This window comes from Barbus barbus (genome assembly GCF_936440315.1).
Source record: "Barbus barbus genome assembly, chromosome: 3".
Classification (NCBI taxonomy): domain Eukaryota; kingdom Metazoa; phylum Chordata; class Actinopteri; order Cypriniformes; family Cyprinidae; genus Barbus; species Barbus barbus.
The window spans coordinates 15,151,342-15,170,293 of NC_136731.1; the positions used below are offsets into that span (position 1 = coordinate 15,151,342).

Below are 18,952 nucleotides of genomic sequence, written 5' to 3' on the forward strand. Positions count from 1 at the left end.
AATATCAGGATATCCAAAGTTATTTTAAGGGTCTGGTCAAGAAGAAATAATTCTTAAATAACAACTGTACATTCGACTGGAAAAGGAAAAAAATAATGATCAAAATCATTAAAAAAATAAATGTTAAAATAATCCTGTTTGTTGAGTTTAAACTGTTCTCTGGAAATGTGCATTTAGTATTAATAAAATATAACAATAACAGTATGACTGAATCAATCTGGCAATATGAGGATACTCAAAGTAATTTTAAGCATAAGATCAAGTAGAAATAACTCTTGTAACAAAAGTATATTTAATTTGTATTAAAAGGCTATTTTCAATGAAAAATATATATATTACAAACATAGCCAAACCATTCTGCGTGCTGAGTTCAAAAGTATACAGGTAACTGGAATGTGCGTTTAGCATTGTTTTCGTTTGATTATTTCCTCCCAGGAACTATATCATTTCATTATTAACACCATTATGTGTTTTTCTCGTCTCTTGTTTGTAAAATATCGTTTTTTCTTTGCCAGTCAGACGAGAAACGCACGTGCGTAAAACACAAACCTGTGCGCTCGCGATTAAAAGCCCAGTCACCATAACAACCGCCCAGCCAATTGAAGAACGGGAAGCTGTTTACAGGGGGGTGTCGCGTTGCTGGGGTGACGGACAAACGTCCTGAGGCAGGTATTAAACTGTGCCCCCGCTGCCCCGCAGACCTCGAACCGAGACGCGCAGAGACACACTCTCCCGGAGTCTCACGACCGGAGGCTACTGCGCCTTCATCGGATAACGTTTGTGTCGCTCTTCTCTGAAAACAGCTCTTGTGTTATCGGATGCTATTCAAGCCTGCTGTCAGTAAAGACAGGTGAGTAAATACACGACAAACGTATTATCATTTAAAAAATGTGTTTATATGAAAATAAATCAGTTGTAGAGTCAGTTAAGTGTATATCTTGGTCTAGTGTGATAAAATTACTTATTTTTATATAATAATAATAATGATGATAAAGTTGCAGATCTAAAAATAAAACGAAGTAAGCTTACTTTAAAATAATAATAATAATTTATTATATTTTGTTAAACTACACTAACAAAAAACAGCCTAAAAAATGGAAAGAACTAAGTTAACTGGGTTTATTCAAGTCAACTTTATATTTAATATCACCGAATCAACCTAAATGTATTAATTCAAACTTACTCTTGAATCAAGAAATAGGTCTTTAGTTCTTATCTAACAATTGCAGATCACCTCTCTGAATATTGAAGGCAAGGCAGTGTTTTGTGAGCTTCCTGAATCCTGGTGCACCTGCCGTGCTGAGGAATGTTGTTGGTTTGGGATCTGCTCTATTGTGTGCTCACAGACGCCAGTTATGAGCTGTTGTAAAGCTTGACCTGTGAAGTTTATGGAAATGTCTGTGACCTCTATAAGCTGGAGAATCCAAATAAAGCCACATGACTTTCAAACTTGACTGCGCTCAAACTTTATGTCTCCTTCTCAGGATCTGTCTGGTACGGGACCATGCTCTCCATGAGTTACACGGACCCCTGGCCGGAGGGCTCGGTGGGGCTGGAGGAGGAGGTGGTCACGGCCGCCGCTCAGGCCGAGCAGCTGGACCGGAGCTCAGTCGACTGCAACAGCAGCAGCTGCAGCTCCGACAATTTAGACGACAGCCTCACCAGCCTCCAGTGGCTGCAGGAGTTCTCCATTCTCAACGCCAGCACCTCCCAATCTAGCCATCACCACAGCCAGTTCTTCGGGAGCCAAGCAGGCTCGGATGGACCCTCGTCTCCTTTAGCAGGAGATCCGGCGTCCATAGGTATGCCGCTGACTCCGGGCAAACCCACAGCGGCGTCTTTCTGCAGGACGCCTTGCTTGTCGGCTCTTCCCAGCCTGGTTGCACACGGACACTGTCCAGATGAAGTCGATTATAAGACCAACCCTCATATCAAGCCACCGTACTCATATGCAACTCTCATCTGCATGGCCATGCAGGCCAGTAAGAAAACCAAAATCACTCTCTCATGCATCTATAAGTGGATCACAGACAACTTCTGCTACTTCCGCCACGCAGACCCCACTTGGCAGGTAAGATGCTGCAGCTGAACTTTACAACTGTTTTAATGCCTTACATTCATTTGCACTTAAAAGTTGCACTTAATAGATGGCTCATTTGCATATTTGGCAAAGGGTTTTTTGCTATTGTTTGAGCAGAATGGAGTGAGAGAAAGACTTCTTAGCACCTGCTGAAGTGGATTGTGTATTGGAGAGAGACCAACAGAAACCTTTCAGAAGCCTGTTTTTGTTTAGAGGCTTGATATTTTTAGTTATTGGATGACCACCAAACAGAGTAAGAGCTCGACTAATGATGTGTGCTCTAAGAATCGCAGCAGAAGTGTGCAGGAAGTTGTAGTGTAAAAAAGTTACATTGGACATTTGTCTGCTTTTGTCTCCTTAAGACATGTTTATAATTTAAACTGCTTTTCAAAGTGAGGCGAGGAGGAACAATGAGCTCATAAGTTGGATATTTACCAAAAAAATGGGGATTTCTAAAAAAGATTTAGATGGTTTGGTGAATTATTAATTAACCACTTAGCCATAACCTCTTTTCTCTGAAGAAAACGCAGACATTCGCTCAGTTTTTAGATATTTAAACTCAAAACAATGTTTAACCAGAGTTGAGAGGTCAGTGCTGCATTTAAATATAATTAGCTTGTGGTGGTTGGTTGGAGGCCTTTAAAGACCCTACGAAATCAAAAATTGGACTTTCGGGGCTATTAATAGTCCATGTTTGTTAGCTTTGTAGTCTTGCATTCTACTGAAAATTGACAAAATTACCATTTAGTCTATTAATATAGTGAGATATAGACTTTTAAATTATACAATCTTCCTCTTTTAGGAAATGGCCTCTAATATTGACAATGCATTACTTCCATATCTAAATGTTTTCCAATCAAATGTTGTTCATAATGAGAATGTCCCTCTCAATAATACCTCCTACTTCTGATCAGCAATAGCAGATAAGCTTCAATTTGTTAACATTAGTTAATGCATGATGCATTATAAATAGCACATTTTACAGAATTTATTCATTTTATTCATGCTGATTTAAAAATAGTCTCGCAATTTTAAAGTTCAGACAGAAGTCACTTTAAACAGCTTTCTGTTGGTCAATGCAGCAAATTTGCATGAAAAACTTAAACCCAATGTAAAATCCCCAATTCTGCAGATTTCTATCGAAATGAATGGAATGGATTTTGCCCATTTATTGAGTAAATGCGACTTCAACTTTAATATGACTCAATTTATACAGAATGTTGAAAAGCTAAAAATGTATTAGTATATGCAGAAATTAACGTTAACCTAGATTACTAAATGTCGTTAAAGTATTATTCATAAGTATTACCTGTAAAGGGCTACATGTCATGGTTAAAGAATGTGAAAGCTGGATACACTTTATTTTAAGATTCACTTCTACTATGACTTCTGTCTCTATAAACTCCAAATTTGCTGCTTTTTAATAGTTAAGTTAAGTTTAGATAATGGGTAAGATTAGGGATATAGAAAATGGTCGTGCAGAATATGTGTTTTACAAACACTAATAAACAGCCAATATGTTAATTTTAGACATGCTAATAAGCAACTAGTTAATATTGAGAATTGGTCCATATACTAAAGGGTTACCTGAAAACTAAAGCCTAAAGTAATCAAAAGTAATCAATCCCTATGATATGTCCTGCCCAAAGTTCTTTTTTCAATAAGAAATGCATCCACAAAGAAAAAACCTGCACTCAAGCTGACTTCCATAAGTTTAAGTGCATCATAATAAAGCCAAATTCCAATACACAACTGAACTATAGATTAGATCGAGATAAATACATATTATCATGGATTTTCTCCTTCATCATTACAGAACTCCATCCGCCACAACCTGTCGCTGAACAAATGCTTTATAAAAGTCCCAAGGCAAAAGGATGAGCCAGGCAAAGGTGGGTTCTGGAAGATCGACCCCCAGTACGCAGAACGCCTCCTCAACGGTGCCTACAAGAAGCGCAGGATGCCCCCTGTGCAGATCAACCCAGCTCTTCAGAACCGCCTCAGGATGAACTCTCTCGCTGGACAAGCTGCAGCCACCGCAGGGATGAACAGAAACCTTTGCGTGAGTCCCGAGTCCCAGCAGCTCCTGAAAGAGTTTGAGGAAGCCACAGGAGCCGATCAGAACTGGGACCCTCGGTTGGCTGAAGCCACCATGTTGAATTGTTGGGTCTCAGGGAAGGGGAGCAAGAGGAAACAGCCGTACACCCACAGGACTGGTGGGAGCAAAGCTCTACGACGTTCGAGCTCCCCACTGCTGGCCATGGACGAACAGGAGGACTTAAGCTCCCTGAAGGGAAACTTTGACTGGGACGCCCTGCTAGACTCGGCCCTGAATGGAGAGTTAAGCTTGAACGAAGGGGGTCCGTTAAGCCCTATACCACAAGACGAGGACTTGATGGTTAGAGGCACCCATATCAGCCCCCTCGAACTTCCTGGAGGCGTCGTTGAGAACCATGTGTTGATGGAACATCAAAGGAGCAGCGAAGCAGACTTTGATGAGGAAACCTTCCTGGCCACTGCATTTCTCCAGAGTCCCTGGTCGGAGGTGGAAGAGGGCAACCGTCCCGACTTCCTCTGTAGCTCAACAGTCAACATCGATCAACTCTTTGACCTGGGAGACTCTCTCGGAGGAGACTTAAGCAGTAAGATCGAGTCTCTCCTTTGAAAAGGTCATCAGTGACACTTGAGATTCAGGCCTTTGGACACAAACAAGTCAACGAACAAAGAGGGTTTGGACTGTTTACCCCCAAAGATTTCATGCTGGATTCCATGAAGCCCACGCAAAGATGTATTTTTAAAAGCATATCTATTTCTAATACTGATTTTTATGATTATGTTTTTGTATTTGACATGTTATCTACCTGCATTAAACCTAATCTAATCAAGATCCTTAGCGAGTCCTTAAAATCATCTATCAAATGCTTGGAACATTGGATACGGTGACTGAACATATATGGAGGAAGACAAAAAAAAGAGAGATGCAAGTATGTTTACAATTCAAATTTACATATAGCAGAACTGAATAGTTAGAAACACCTTGTGGATGAAGTCAAATATGTTAGACATATTGTATCATACTCAAACAAACTCTTTAAGCAGAACTTTAAATCAACTGTGCAAATGGAATTGTGCATCAAGCAACCTACATTGCGACTGCAAACAATGTACTGTCAGTGAACAGTTCTAAAAATAAAGGTTCTTAATTGGCATTCATGCTTCCATAAAGAACCTTTAAGGTCCATGGAATCTTTCCATTCTTCAAAATGTTCTTAAGAACCGAAGGATCTTTGGGGAACCAAAAGTGGTTCTTCTGGCATTGCGAAAGGTTCCTTTTGGAACCTTTATTTTCAATAGTGAATCTAAGTAGTTGATCTCAGAAAGTCCCCAGGGCTACACTTTTTGGATGTCCCATCATCAGCTCATTGGTGTCAGATAAAGGAGACATACATAATATGCAGTGCTGGGGTCCTCCAGACCACGCATGAAGACCACTCGTGTAGAATATTGAAACTGATTTGTTTAGGTTCATAGAAAACAAATGAGCTGTTTTTTCGCTGAATGGCTGATATGATGACAATTGTGTATTTTGATAGTGAACCTTTTTGGGGGTTCCTACCCTTGTTGGATTATTTGCTAGGTAAAAGTATATGTGCCAAACTTTCTCTCTTGCAGCTGAATTCTGGCTCTGAAAGATTTCTACATGCACATCTAACCACTTTCACGCACATATTGTGTTATGAGTGTTACTTCATAAAAATGATATTTTACATCAAGACTACTTTTATCTTCTTATTTAGAGTGTTAGTACTAAGTAAAGTTAAATGGGATGAGTTACTCTCTTGGGAAGATATGTCATTAAAGTAAATAATAAAAAAGGCACTAATATACCAAACATTTTTTGTTTGTTTGTTTGTTTTATCCAGAATATGAGCTCAAAAATGGACCCCAATCTGTAAAATGATTTTGTTTCATTCCAATGGGTTTCAGTAACATCAAACCTTTGTATGTGCCAAGTAAAATAAATGGCAAAACAGACATATTTTCATGTCAAGTCTATTCCTATGCCTGTTTGTTCTCAATTTTTCATGTACCAAAATTTGTCCAAATTTGGTAATGCAACTACGTATATATAAATGAAATGATTGTGTAACAACAAAACTTCTTCCAAAGATACTACACTCTCAGAAAGAAAGGTACAAAACTGTACCTTTTAAGGTACAAGTGGCCGTCACTGGGGTGGTACCCTGAAGGGTACAATTTTGTACCTCTAGTCAGAGGTACAACATTGTACCTTCTAGCTTTGTACCATTTAAGGGGCAATTTTGTACCTCAAGGAACATTTGTACGCACTGCAATGAAGGCAAAAAAGTGTACCTTATTAAAAGCATCCTCAGGTTACTGTCCCAACCATCTTCATTCTTTTGGTGGCCTTGTTCATGCATGCATGCAAAAAAACCAAACAAAAAAAACAATAGATACATTGGCTAACAAATACAATTTTATTTAGAAATGTTCTATTTAAAAGAAGTAATTCATTACATCTCATAACAGCAGGTGTGTCAAGAAAAAACTCTCAATGAAAATTAAAAACTCATCAGACCATTTAACAAACACACTAAGTATAAAACAGCCATTTAAAACAGTACAACTTTTTAAAAATGTAATAGGTGTACAAGAAATTGTCCACTGTGCAATCATTACAAATTCAACTGGACAAATACAAAAAAAGTCCTGTTTAACATTGATATATACCTTAAATGCTACTGCACATTGTGAAGTTTACAGCAGTTTGTCTTCAGCAAGAATATCTAATGGTAATAAATAACTTGTCATCAACACTGTATGTATCTATCTAATGTATCAAGATCAAAGCCATTTTTTCTAGGTGATATGCAAGAAATTCATCATAGTTCTCTTTGAAAAAACTAAACAGGAAATTAACATCATCCAAAATTTCTTGCTGTACTGACTGAGGCAAGTGATTTTTTTCTCTGCATTTCAACATGAAGGCAAAAAGGTTCTCTTTAAATTGCTGCAAGAGCTCATTCATGTTTGGGGGTGCTGAAAAAGCAACATCAGTAGTACATTCTTCCTCAACCTCATCAAGAAGAGGCAGAGGGTCAGTAATCGTAGTTGTAGTCTGTTGTAACACTGTTTCTTCGAGAACATTTAGGGCAAATGAACAGGTGGGGCATTTTTGCTGATCTTACTGTAAAAGGTTTATTAGTCTGGTAACTGGGGTAGGAAGCGGCTTGTCTCCATCCACAGTAAGTTTCAAAACATACCGCTGAAGAAACATCAGGGTGTTCTTCAAATGAGATGGATATGTCAAATTGAAGACGAAATAAGCAAAAAATGCTGCAAGAGCCCCTTCATCCACACCGCTCGCCCGGCAGATCTCGATCGCATCAACTTTGATGACTGCAGTGACTCTTCTTGTAAACACAGTTTTCCAGTCAGTGGTCTCTTGTACTTGAACAGTTGGATATGGCGAAGATGGTTCCCTCTAAATGACAAAGCACAAAACAGAAACAGATTCTATATCAGTCAAATTTTCTCAGCAGATGACTAAACTGATGTAGAGAAAACTGACATGCATAGTCTAAGATAATTATTATTCACCCATTTGTATGTGGCCACAATAAATACAGTTCAAAGAGTTAGTTCACCCAAAAAATGAAAATTCTGTCATTAATTACTCACCCTCACATTGTTCCAAACCTGTAAAACCTTTGTTCATCTTCAGAACACAAATTAAGATATTTTTGATGAAATCTGAGAGCTCTCTGATCCTGCATAGACAGCAAGGATATTACCATGGTCAACGCATAGAAACGTAGCAAGGAGTTTGTTAAAATAGTACATGTGACATCAGGGGTTCAACTGTAATTTTACTAAGCTACGAGAATACTTTTAGTGTGCAAAGAAAACAACAACATAATTTCCCTGAGTTACCTTATTCTGCCATTTTGGAGAATACCCCAGAACGTAATCAGCGTTGTTTGCATTCAGCATGCGCATGTTATCTACTGAACGTAAAGAACGCTAATTACATTCTGGGGTATTCTCCAAAATAGCAGAAGAAGGTAACTCGGGGAAATTATGTTGTTGTTTTCTTTGCACACTAAAAGTATTCTCGTAGCTTAGTAAAATTACAGTTGAACCCCTGATGTCACTATTTTACCAATGTCTTTGCTACGTTTCTGTGCGTTGATCGTGGTAATATCCTTGCTGTCTATGGAGGGCCAGAGAGCTCTCAGATTCCTTTAAAAATATCTTAATTTGTGTTGCGAAGATGAACGAAGGGATTTGCATGTTTGGGATGACATGAGGGTGAGTAATTGATGACAGAATTTCCATTTTTGGGTAAACTGAATTAAATGGTTAAAATTGAATGTAAGCGATTAAAATGAGAAATACTTACATTTTGTACTGAGCCATGCTTTCATACAACGTTATAACAATTTTGATTCGTTCTGATGATGTTAGTTGGCATTCTTTTTGGTCCAACTTGGCCTGAACATCAAATGGAAACTTCGGAACTTCGAAAACTGCAGGAAAAGCTGTTGTCGGGCTGATTTTACTATGGCAAAACGAGAAGTAATAATCAGATATCGCAATGTTGCAGGTATACATAAAATAGTACAAATACTGTAAAGTACCAGTTTCAGTACTGAAAAGACAAATTAATAAAACAAACGACAACATCACTAACGTCAGATTTTTACCAAACAAGTTTTATTTAAAATGTGTGCCCTACCCTTTACTTGATCATCTTAGTTGTCAATTCATACACTGTGGTAACCTAATAAATAATTATACAGTAAACATAAATAGTGATGCACCAAAAATTCTGAGCACACTGGGCTGAGTCTGTGCACTGTTTTTCCTCAATGTCAAAGTTTCTGTTATCTTATCTGCTCAAGTAGTACTTTCTCTTGATATTTTTGACAAAGAAAATGGCTGAAATTTCAGAGCCTCTAATACATTGTTACAGATGCAAGAAATTGATAAACTAAGTACTAGTAGTAGTACAGTAAAGTAATAGGCTATGTAGGGAGGCATGGGGAAATTACCTAGTTATTTTTAAGATTTGCTTTTAGAATAGGTCTCTGAAACAAATTAAACATTATTAACCAGCAATTACCTTGCTCCAGCTGATGACTGGCATTCTACAGGCACAGGTTCAAGAGTTAATGTCACTGTCTCCTTCATTTGCTGAACAAATCGATGGAATTTTGCTTGTTTTTAAATGATCCCTCAAAGAGGAATGAAATCATTGACTCGGTCAGTCCAATGTCAACAGTCTCTCCATCCACATCATTGTCTATAACATAAAAAGTAAGAGAAGTGAACACACCTAAGAGAACACACCTAACTTACCTGGGAAAAAAATGTGGGGGAAGAATTCATATTTTATTAAAAGTAAGGATAAATATTCCCCGCATAAACATCTACTCCCATGTTTGTAACAAATAAATATTAATTTTGGTGCTGTCCTTTTACTTAATTAATCACTTGCTTTGCCGTCTAAACACAAAATGGCCGCATATAACGAGTTCGTTGGGCAACTCCTGCGCCTATTACAAAATGTAGCTAGTCATACTAGCAAAGGCGGGAAAAATTGTATGCAAATGTAAAACGTTAATCACTAATTACTGTACAGTTGTTAATATTGCAAATATATTAAGTGGCGGCCATAGTTATCATTATTTAAGCAACAAGGTAACTTATGAGAGGCCGATAAAAAGATCACGGACAATTGGACGTCACTTTACACTAGAAAATCCTCAAGAAAACACTCAAAACGTTTTAAAAATGTTACAGAATACTCACCTTCGAATTTTTTGTGACTTCGATGCCAAACTGTATTAACTCCTTTATTAAGTGTGCTGTAGACATCCTAGCCAGCTCCATCCCGCAGGCCAGTCTGACGAAAGCACTTTTCGCGGGCTTAGAGCAAGGGAGCACAAAGTTAGACAAAATCAACTGAACATTGAGTCACGCGTGTAAAAATAAGATTATATAACATTATTCCGAATTTACCTGAGAAATGTTTTCTCCAAAACAGACTCAGCGTTGAAAACCGTAGGAGATTCTGTCAGAGCAGCTGGCAAACTCAATCGCCGGCCTCAACTGAACGAACGACTCAAGCAAGCCAAGCAAGGGGAATTTTCTTAAAGCGATAACGTCTGCATAAGCAAGTTTTAATAAATAAATGTTGCCATTCCGCACTGTCCTTAGGCTATTCCAAATTTCATTCAGCGTCTTAAAATAATGCAAAGGTCAAAATTTTAAAGTAAAAAAAAAAAAAAAAACATAAAAACTGACGAAAGACTATAATATTACAACATTACAACAAAAAACATTTACAGTTATTCAAAATATTTCATTATTATTGTTTGTTAATTATATCTGTCTCATTTTACAGGTAGGAGACAAGTGGTTGTAGGCTTTCGTACACGGTTTGAGAAGGTATTTTAAAGTAATTTAATATAGTGTCTTGATGTTATCATGAGTTCACACACATTAAATTAATAAACAACAACAACAAAAACACAGTTAGGCCTACTCTAATTGGGTCTAAACTTTAAATAAATATATAAATAAAAATTCAAATAATTCCAAGGTACAAAAATGTACCTTTCACATCTGAATCTGAAAAGTTGTACCTTTATAACTCGTTTTGGGAACAAAATTGTACCCTAAGTACCTATTGTGGACCTTTAAAGGTACCATTATATTTTTTGTTCCCCTAGGAACAAAATTGTACCTCCGCGGTACCTTTTTTTCTGAGAGTGTAGTGGGTTGATTAATTGTTTTTATTATTGTACCTGTCATTGTTCTATAAGTTTTACACATTTTTGGTCATTTTGCTTACTTTGTTTTCCCCCATTGACACTGATACACCTGCAATGATGCCTACAAAGTGTTGTCTTTTTTCAGAGAGTGACAACCTCACCTCAACACCACCTTCTTTAGAATCATGTTTAGCCTGTTTGAACATACTGTACTTAAGATTAAAATATAAGACAGATATCTCATGTTGTGTGTGTGTGTTGTGTAAAAGGGCATAGAAAAAAGATCTAAAGCCGAGTCTTTTTCTCAAAGCGGCATCTTTTACTCAGTTCATGCTTGATTCCGCTCCATTTGTGCTCTTGCTTTTATTATGTGATGGGAGGGACGTCAAATAGAGCAAGACAGTGTGTGTGTGATTTACACAAGCATCTCTCTGCTTGTCTTATTTTGGGGGTGTCGCTGTCTGTGTGTGGGGGCTTTGTTTGTGCTCAGTGAGATTCTTGTACCCCCCAGAGTTCCAGTCAGGCCTGCCCTCGCTCGGCCCATGTGGGGTCCAATGGTGACGACGTCCCACGCCCTCATATATCACTGGGCTTTTACATAGATCAACAGGACCTGGCATTCATATTGGGAAGCTGGGAAGCACTTGGTTTGGACCTCATAAAATGTTTTTGTTCTGTACTGAACAGCCGTTTGTTGGGAGACTCTCACATAATCTGTCATTCAGTTTGTTAAACATTGACAGTTTTGTACTAAATGCCTATTTAATTTCTGAGAGAAATAGGGTGTTTCTATTTTTTTTGTCATCTGATCATTAGAATTTATTAAAACCTCTATGTTAAAAAAACATGTGTTGACAAAACAGAAAACAAACTATCAGTACATCTCTGTTAAAAGAGATGAAAAAAAATGCAGAAAAAAACATGTTGATGGAATACAAACAAACAAATAAATAAGAATATTTCAGATAAAACTTTGTAAAAAAAAAACATGTTGACAGATTAAATTAATAAATAAACTTTATCAATACATTTCTGTTAAAAGAACATTCTAGATCAAACAAACAAACAAATAAATAAATATGTCAACAGATAAATGAATAAATCAACAAACAAACAGGTGTTTCTATTATTTAAGAATTGATCACTGCCTCTGTTAAAATAATCTAAATGTGTTGACATAATAAATGAATAAACAAACTATCAATAAATCTCTGTTAAAAGAACTTTCTAGATCAAACAAACAAACAAATAAATAAATAAATTCCTTTAGGATGGATGGGTGTATTGTATACAGACAATTATCCTTTGGGTTCTCACCCATCTCAGGAGAGGTCTGGGATAACCAATCCGAGCTGGAATAGTCTTTTCAGGTAAAGTGTACTCGTAATTATAATGTGATGGCTCGGTCAGATGAGAGGCCCTGTAACCAGATCCAGGTATTATCCTGCAGTCTTGCTGATAGCCACAGGTAAGGAGAGCACACTGATGAAATGCTAAACCTGCTGCTTTTGTCTTTCACTCTAACAATGTTCAAAACTAAAAGTGTAAAAAGCTTTCAAAGCAAGAGATAATTTCATCAAAATAATGTCTTGTTGTTTAGTATCAGGGTCGTGTGTTTCAAAACTAAGCTGAGAATATCTGTTATACTGAAATGTAGAATTGAAATTTGGATTTAAGGAAGTGGCTTTAAACTGGAATGAAATTAAGAATTCATATAGGTTTTATTTTTTCAGTACAATTTCTCTGCAAGCATCACACACAAAATATTTTAGAAACATTAGATGATCTTAATGATGAACGTTTATGATTTCATATACAGTTTTATATAATACCTTTCAAAAGCTGCGGTCAATTTTAGTTTTAATTTATACACAAAGAAATTAATAGTTTTATTCAGGATGCATTAACTTGACCAAAACAGTAAAGACTTTTATATTGTTACAAATAATCTATGCTGTTCTTTTGAACTTTCTGTTCATCAAAGAATAATAATAATATAAAAATGTATCACAGTTTCCTCAGATTTGTAGGATCATGGTAATGATGATAAAAATACAGCTTTGCCATCACATGAATAAATTACAGTTTAAACTATATTCAAATAGACAACGGTTCTTTTGTAATAATATTTGCCTTTTCAGTATTTTTAATCAAATAAATACAGCGTATGAACATAAGAGACAAAAACATTTTAAACAATTGTTATTGACCCAAAACATTTAAAATGGTAGTAATTTAGAGATATTTATATACATTTTCAATAAATGCAAAAGAACACACAAGATTCAATTTTCATTAAATAACCAATATTTTCATTTAACATCACTGAATCCATTTAAAAACATCAATTTATACCAACATTTTTTTTTTTTAATGGGTTTAATCTGGTAGCAAAAAGCTCTCTGTTCAATTCGATTCAAATTCACACTAATTGAAATGGAGCCAATTCTCAAATTCAGACTTTTCCTCAAGTTTGTTTGACGTCACATCAGGGAAATGTTATTCAATGAAAGAAAACATTCAGAAAGGAGAGTAAATATCAGAGAGGTCAGGCCTTTACTGTAACGGGAGGCCGTTTGTCAGACGTCAGACTGTGGGATGAGGGGGCTGGGTCTACTACATTGTTGCGAATATGAGCCACTGGGCAAGCTGTAGCTTCAGGACGGGGTTTGCGCCGTTTCCCGCACAACTCCATTGGTATTCTGCTTCTGTGTAGCACAAGAAGAGCCGAGAGCCGCTGATGTCTCAGACAGCTCTCATGTGCTCAACCGATCCCCATGATCCAGACACAAGAGACGGGGGTGGAGCGCGAAGCCGAGGGGGAGAGGAGCAGCGAATACATCTTTTTTATCACATGGGCTGTGAAAGGCCAGTCTCCTGGGCAACTACTGGTGCTATTGTCATGAGGGCCGAGCACGAAATGGGCAAGGGTCCATAACAGTCTCTGTGGCCAATGGTGGGGGTTTGATTAGGGAGGGCTGGAAGGGGTCTGGCGGCCACTGAGAGTTATTAGGGTGATGCTGTATGTCTTTGTGAAAGTGCACTTACCTTCCAGAGTATAGTCCGAAAAGGGAAACATGTTAATTCTTTCTCTTCAAGGGTTTACTATGTGTTTGAAAGGGCGTCCTAAAGGCGTAGCTCACCCAAAAATAAAAATTTGCTATTAATTTTAATAGGAAATCTTAATTTTCAAGATGTAGGTGATTTTACACAGTTAAGAGATTCATAAAATGCAAGTCAGCAACTGTCGTTACTTTAAGAGTCAAAAAAAGGCATATCAGGCAACACAAAATAAATACCCATGGCTCCTAACAATTTATTGAGATCTTATGAAGCAAAACGAACAGTCTGTGCAAGAAACTGAACAAAATTGACAGCATTATCACCTGTAATTCATAGCCTCAGGCAAGCGATGCAGAGTGATATCCGGTTCACAAACAAATCAATCTTTTTTAAAATGACCAGCTCAAGGTGAAGTTCTTTCGTTCTTTGCTTAGGGGTAAAAAAAAGTTGGAAATACCTTTGCAGCTGTTTACTGTTCACATCCAGATGCCATTCACACTGCTGAGAGTGGTATTTATATGAATATATAAATATGTGCTGTGCTCTTTCCTCTCAATAACAAAATAAACACACACACACACACACTAATGACAGAAGTGAGAAATCGGCAGTTAAGAAAGCATCTGCTCATAGTGAGGTGGATATGTTTGCACAAGCTCTGTAATTCACACTAAAGTCCAGTCACATCACAAAGTCAAGTTTACTTATATAGCACTTTATGCAATAGACTCATTCTAGATGATTTATAAACCCTCTGAATTATGGGACACCGAAAGTAATGTCATGAATCACTTTCACGTTGTAATACCTATGTCATACCCATGCCATTATACATTTCATAAACCACATAAACAAGCACACACAATATATGTATATATATGTGTGTGTGTGTGTGTGTGTGTGTGCGCGCGTGTGTGTGTGACAATTTTCACATAGAGACCAATTTTCATCATCCATCACATATAGTTTTTTTTGTTAAACATCCTAGTTCACAGATTAATACACAAGAGTATGGAAACAAAATAGGTTTTATTGACTTTAATTACAGTACATGGAAATGGAGGCATGTGACAGGCTGTTTCTGACGAGTCATGATATTAGGGCCAATAAGCCATCAGCTTACTGTGTGTTCGGTTTTATATGATATATTGCTGCACAGATAGGAGATACTGTACTTGTACAAGTCTACACAATGAAGCTGTGCCCTGCATCATTACCACATGAACGCTGATATCAGAGACGTGGAGGTCAGGCGAAGCAGTGGGCCATGACATGCTGGGATGTAGGCGGTGGGGGTGTGTGTGTGTTTGGTGTGTGTTCTCAGAGCCACCGTCTCTTTGTAAGCAAGACACTAGCGGCTGAGTAATCCGACATCCATCACCAGTTTAGGCAGCAATACACACAGTGAGTGAGCATAGGGAAAACAATGCGTAGTGAAACGGTGGGAGGCCCTTTATTCATTACGCAGGGCTGTGATGCTCTTTTGTAGGTGTTTGGGGGTGGGGGTGAACCTGCAAAAGAGCCCCATGACAAAGCCATTTCCTGTTGTTTGCACTGCTCATTGTAATCATCTCTAATAATGTGTTTCAAACGAAGGGTTTCCAGTGTTGTGTGTGCTCCCAACAACACTTCAGCAGAGTTTGAATCCAACTGGTGAGATTGAAGTTTTTCTTTCTCGTAACAATTAATAAAGAACAAAAAGCAATTTGTAGAAGCATGGTTTATTGAGAATGACATGGATACGTCTGGTCTATAGACACATTTTAAACTTTAACCGAACACTTTAACTTAATTTTAAAGTTTTTAAAATGACTGATAATGGAAGTTTCCAATTTCTGTTTTTTTCTTATTTGTTCTTATTTAAGGTAAATATCTGGGAGAAAATTTGATTTTAATGGTTTAACTATTTAGGATATACTTTTTAAATGGTCATGAATTAACCAAACCAGTATACAGTTTTGGATGCAGCTTTTGTCAGAATTTTCACATGATCCATTGAAATAATATTTAATGAACTGTTGCAATTTCCATTTTACAGTACATACACTTACAAGATATGTTTACCCTAAAAAATACTGAATAATATAAGGTAACATCATGGACGTAACATGGGTTAAGGCTAGCTATTATTATTACTATACTAAGTAAATAGTAAGTACATGTGAAACAGGACTGTAAAATAAAGTTGTACCTATAAATTCATTTTAATAATTGGAATTTATCAATAACTACAAACACCTGCACTGTAAAATAAATAAATAAATAAATAGTTGAGCCAACTTAAAAGTTTAAGGTAACCAGCTTCAGCAGATGTTTGAGTTGACTCAACTTATTTTTAAGGAAATTTCTCAACTTTTTGTTGAATAAACTTAAAACAAGAAAACTCAAAAATCAGCTGAAGGTTGCCTTAAACTTTTAAGTTTGCCCAACTTTTTTTTACAGTGTGGTCCTTCAGCAACAATCTTCAAAATTAAGCTTCCAAAAGGGGTTTTCTCAGTGATGCCATAGACAGTTCTTAAATATTCTTAAATATAAACTACAGGGGCACCTCCCATGAAAAATTCACAGTGATTACAGAGTAATCAAATGTATTGCATACGTTACGTCTTTGCAAAGCTAAATGAGTCTGTAGGGTATTGTTTTCTCAGAACGTTTCTAGCCTGTGAGTCTACCATAGTCACAAAGGTACCTGCTTTCGGTTTCTTCAAGAGAAGCAAATCTCATTCATTTTGCATTATATAACAGCTTAACCTTCCATAACATGACAATAGCAACAAGTCAGACCTGTCGCATGTAAGCAAAAAGAAATGAACCTGGCAACCGAATGCAACTTCAAGTGCAGGTTTGTTGGCTCAAGGTTATCCAATCTCATAGGTGTTGAGGATGAACATTCTGTTGTGGAGACCAAGAAACAATAGAGGCGCTAAACGTTCATCACATACAAACGCAGGTAGAGAAGAGCTCATCTGAGACCTGATCTCACCATGGCCTCAAGAGAGTGCCACAGGGAGAGAGAATTACAGCGGAGAGATGCAGAGAGAAAAAAACAAACATAAACAAGGCCCACGGTAGCCAGGGAAAGACTGTGCGCGATGCTGGCGGACGCGGCTCGACCTTGAACTGGCAAGTCCAGACCTGCCTTTGAATGCTGGGTGCGAGACACACCAAGCCGACTGCAGGACTTGGCTTCGCTCAATGAAAAGAAAAAAGCCTACTTTAAGCAAACAAGAGCATAGTAAACTCTTTCACCCTACTCCGTTTTTGCATTTATTTAGTTATTTCCCTCACATGCCTCTGCCAGGGCCTTTTACGCTACTCAGGGAAGATACTCTTTTTTTCCTTGATTTGATTTCTTTATTTCTTTGTTTGTTTCCCAGTGGAGCAAAGACTTTAAAAAGACGCTGCCTTCAATAGGTGAGCGGTCGTGGTGACAAAAACCTGACAAAAGCCCCAATGCTGGATCCAAATTGGGACCCCCTCGTAGATGGGCTCGGCCAAGGCTTTCTCCAGTGCAACTCTAAACACACTCTCGGTTTTCCACCCCCAGCAATGGTGGCTGCGCCTCCCATTAAATGACTTGTTTGGAACAGATGGAGGATGAAGTGAAACACAGACTTCTGAAGTAATTTCCCACAGCCCGTCCCTTTCTAATCAACACTGATACTGTTTTTGAAAGGTGAAGTGTGTAATTTCTTTGCCACTAGTGGCACAGAGCGGGATTGTGATGGGATGTGATGGGATTTTTGATAGGCCAGACTGGGTCAGACATAACGAATCTGAACGTGTTTAGAATAGCAGACGACTATTTATGCTATATTAAGTATGTTTTCAGTGTGCATGAAATACCATACAAATGCAGTATCAATGACACTCTCAATCCTTTCTTGACTCATTGACCAGACTGTCAAATGTTAAAGATGCAGTTCAACATGAAAATGAATTCACTGAACCTCATGCCATTCCAAACCTTGTATGGCTTTCTTTCTTCGGTGGAATATAAAAGAATATGTTCCGAAAACACTCTTTCATACTGGAGGTTTTTTTTTTTGTCCATATGTTGAAAGTAAGTTGCATCTAGTGTTGTAATTTCATGGAGAAAACATTGTGTGTGTGTGTGTGTGTGTGTGTGTGTGTGTTGTGCAGAAGAAATAAAGAAAATCATACAGTTTAGGAACGACTTGAGTGAGTAAATAGTGACAATTTTCATTTTTTTATTGAAATCTCTTTAGGACACTTTTACAGTAAAATGATAAATGGATGCCAAATACGTTAATTAAACATGCCAATTTTGAGGTCATGTGACCAATGTTGTGGCAACAAAGTATCACTATTTAAAAAAAAATATTTTTGAAATTGATGGAAGTATGTTGTACACTGTGCAGTATTTAATATGTCGATTATTTTATGGTTATTATTTTATTGTTTGCTGTTAGGGGCACAGAAATAAAGTGCCATTTTCAGTGCCATTTGTTTAGGTTTTGTACAAGTACCACACATGAAACATTATTAAAGTTTTAAACATTTAAATAATGATAATAATAATAAAAAAATAATAATTTCTAACTTCTTGTAAAACACTGGTAGTGTACTTTAAATCTCAAAATCATACTTGCAGGTAATGTAATGTCAGTGAAATAAAAAGTGAACTTAATGAGTGTTCTTTTTTCTGACTGTTTATTATCACGCTTAAGTACACTTTTAAAAAGTGAACTTTGTAATAATGTCGAATTAAAATGTAAGTCATGTAAATATTCTTTTGTTGTGCTTTAAAGAAATACACTTATTTTGATGTGTTGATTAACATAAAGCACGCATAAAATATTTGACTATAACTATTAAATACAACTATGTATTGTATTTAATGTTAATATATTTTAAATGAGCTTAATTGCAACTTCAATACAAATGTGTAATTACAAATACATATCATACAAGTTTAGATTTAAATATAAATTTAATTGAAATATAGTTTAGTTTATCATAAATGTTTGTCAGTACATTCAGCAGT

General features: G+C 37.0%; 1 protein-coding gene and 1 long non-coding RNA gene across 3 annotated transcripts; one reads left to right on the plus strand and one right to left on the minus strand.

Annotated features, from left to right (window-relative positions):
* The first annotated feature begins 620 nt into the window (after positions 1-620).
* Positions 621-6,107, plus strand: LOC306849054 (forkhead box protein J1-A-like). Of its 2 annotated transcripts, none has more exons than XM_079383912.1 (3): positions 621-850; positions 1,485-2,071; positions 3,897-6,107. In XM_079383912.1, exons 2-3 carry the CDS (start codon positions 1,505-1,507, stop codon positions 4,743-4,745), a joined length of 1,416 nt encoding a protein of 471 aa, XP_079240038.1. In that variant the 5' UTR covers positions 621-850; positions 1,485-1,504; the 3' UTR covers positions 4,746-6,107. The 2 variants fall into 2 exon arrangements, with proteins under 2 accessions (XP_079240038.1, XP_079240039.1); XM_079383913.1 differs by having other exon boundaries at positions 647-850; positions 1,230-2,071; positions 3,897-4,963.
* A 347-nt stretch (positions 6,108-6,454) lies between these two features.
* On the minus strand, positions 6,455-10,231 carry LOC306850551. Its single transcript, XR_013782417.1, has 5 exons — positions 10,127-10,231; positions 9,917-10,033; positions 9,228-9,407; positions 8,505-8,663; positions 6,455-7,586 (listed from the first exon to the last, which is right to left on the minus strand). It is a non-coding gene; the product is annotated as an uncharacterized lncRNA (long non-coding RNA).
* Between the last annotated feature and the right edge of the window lie 8,721 nt (positions 10,232-18,952).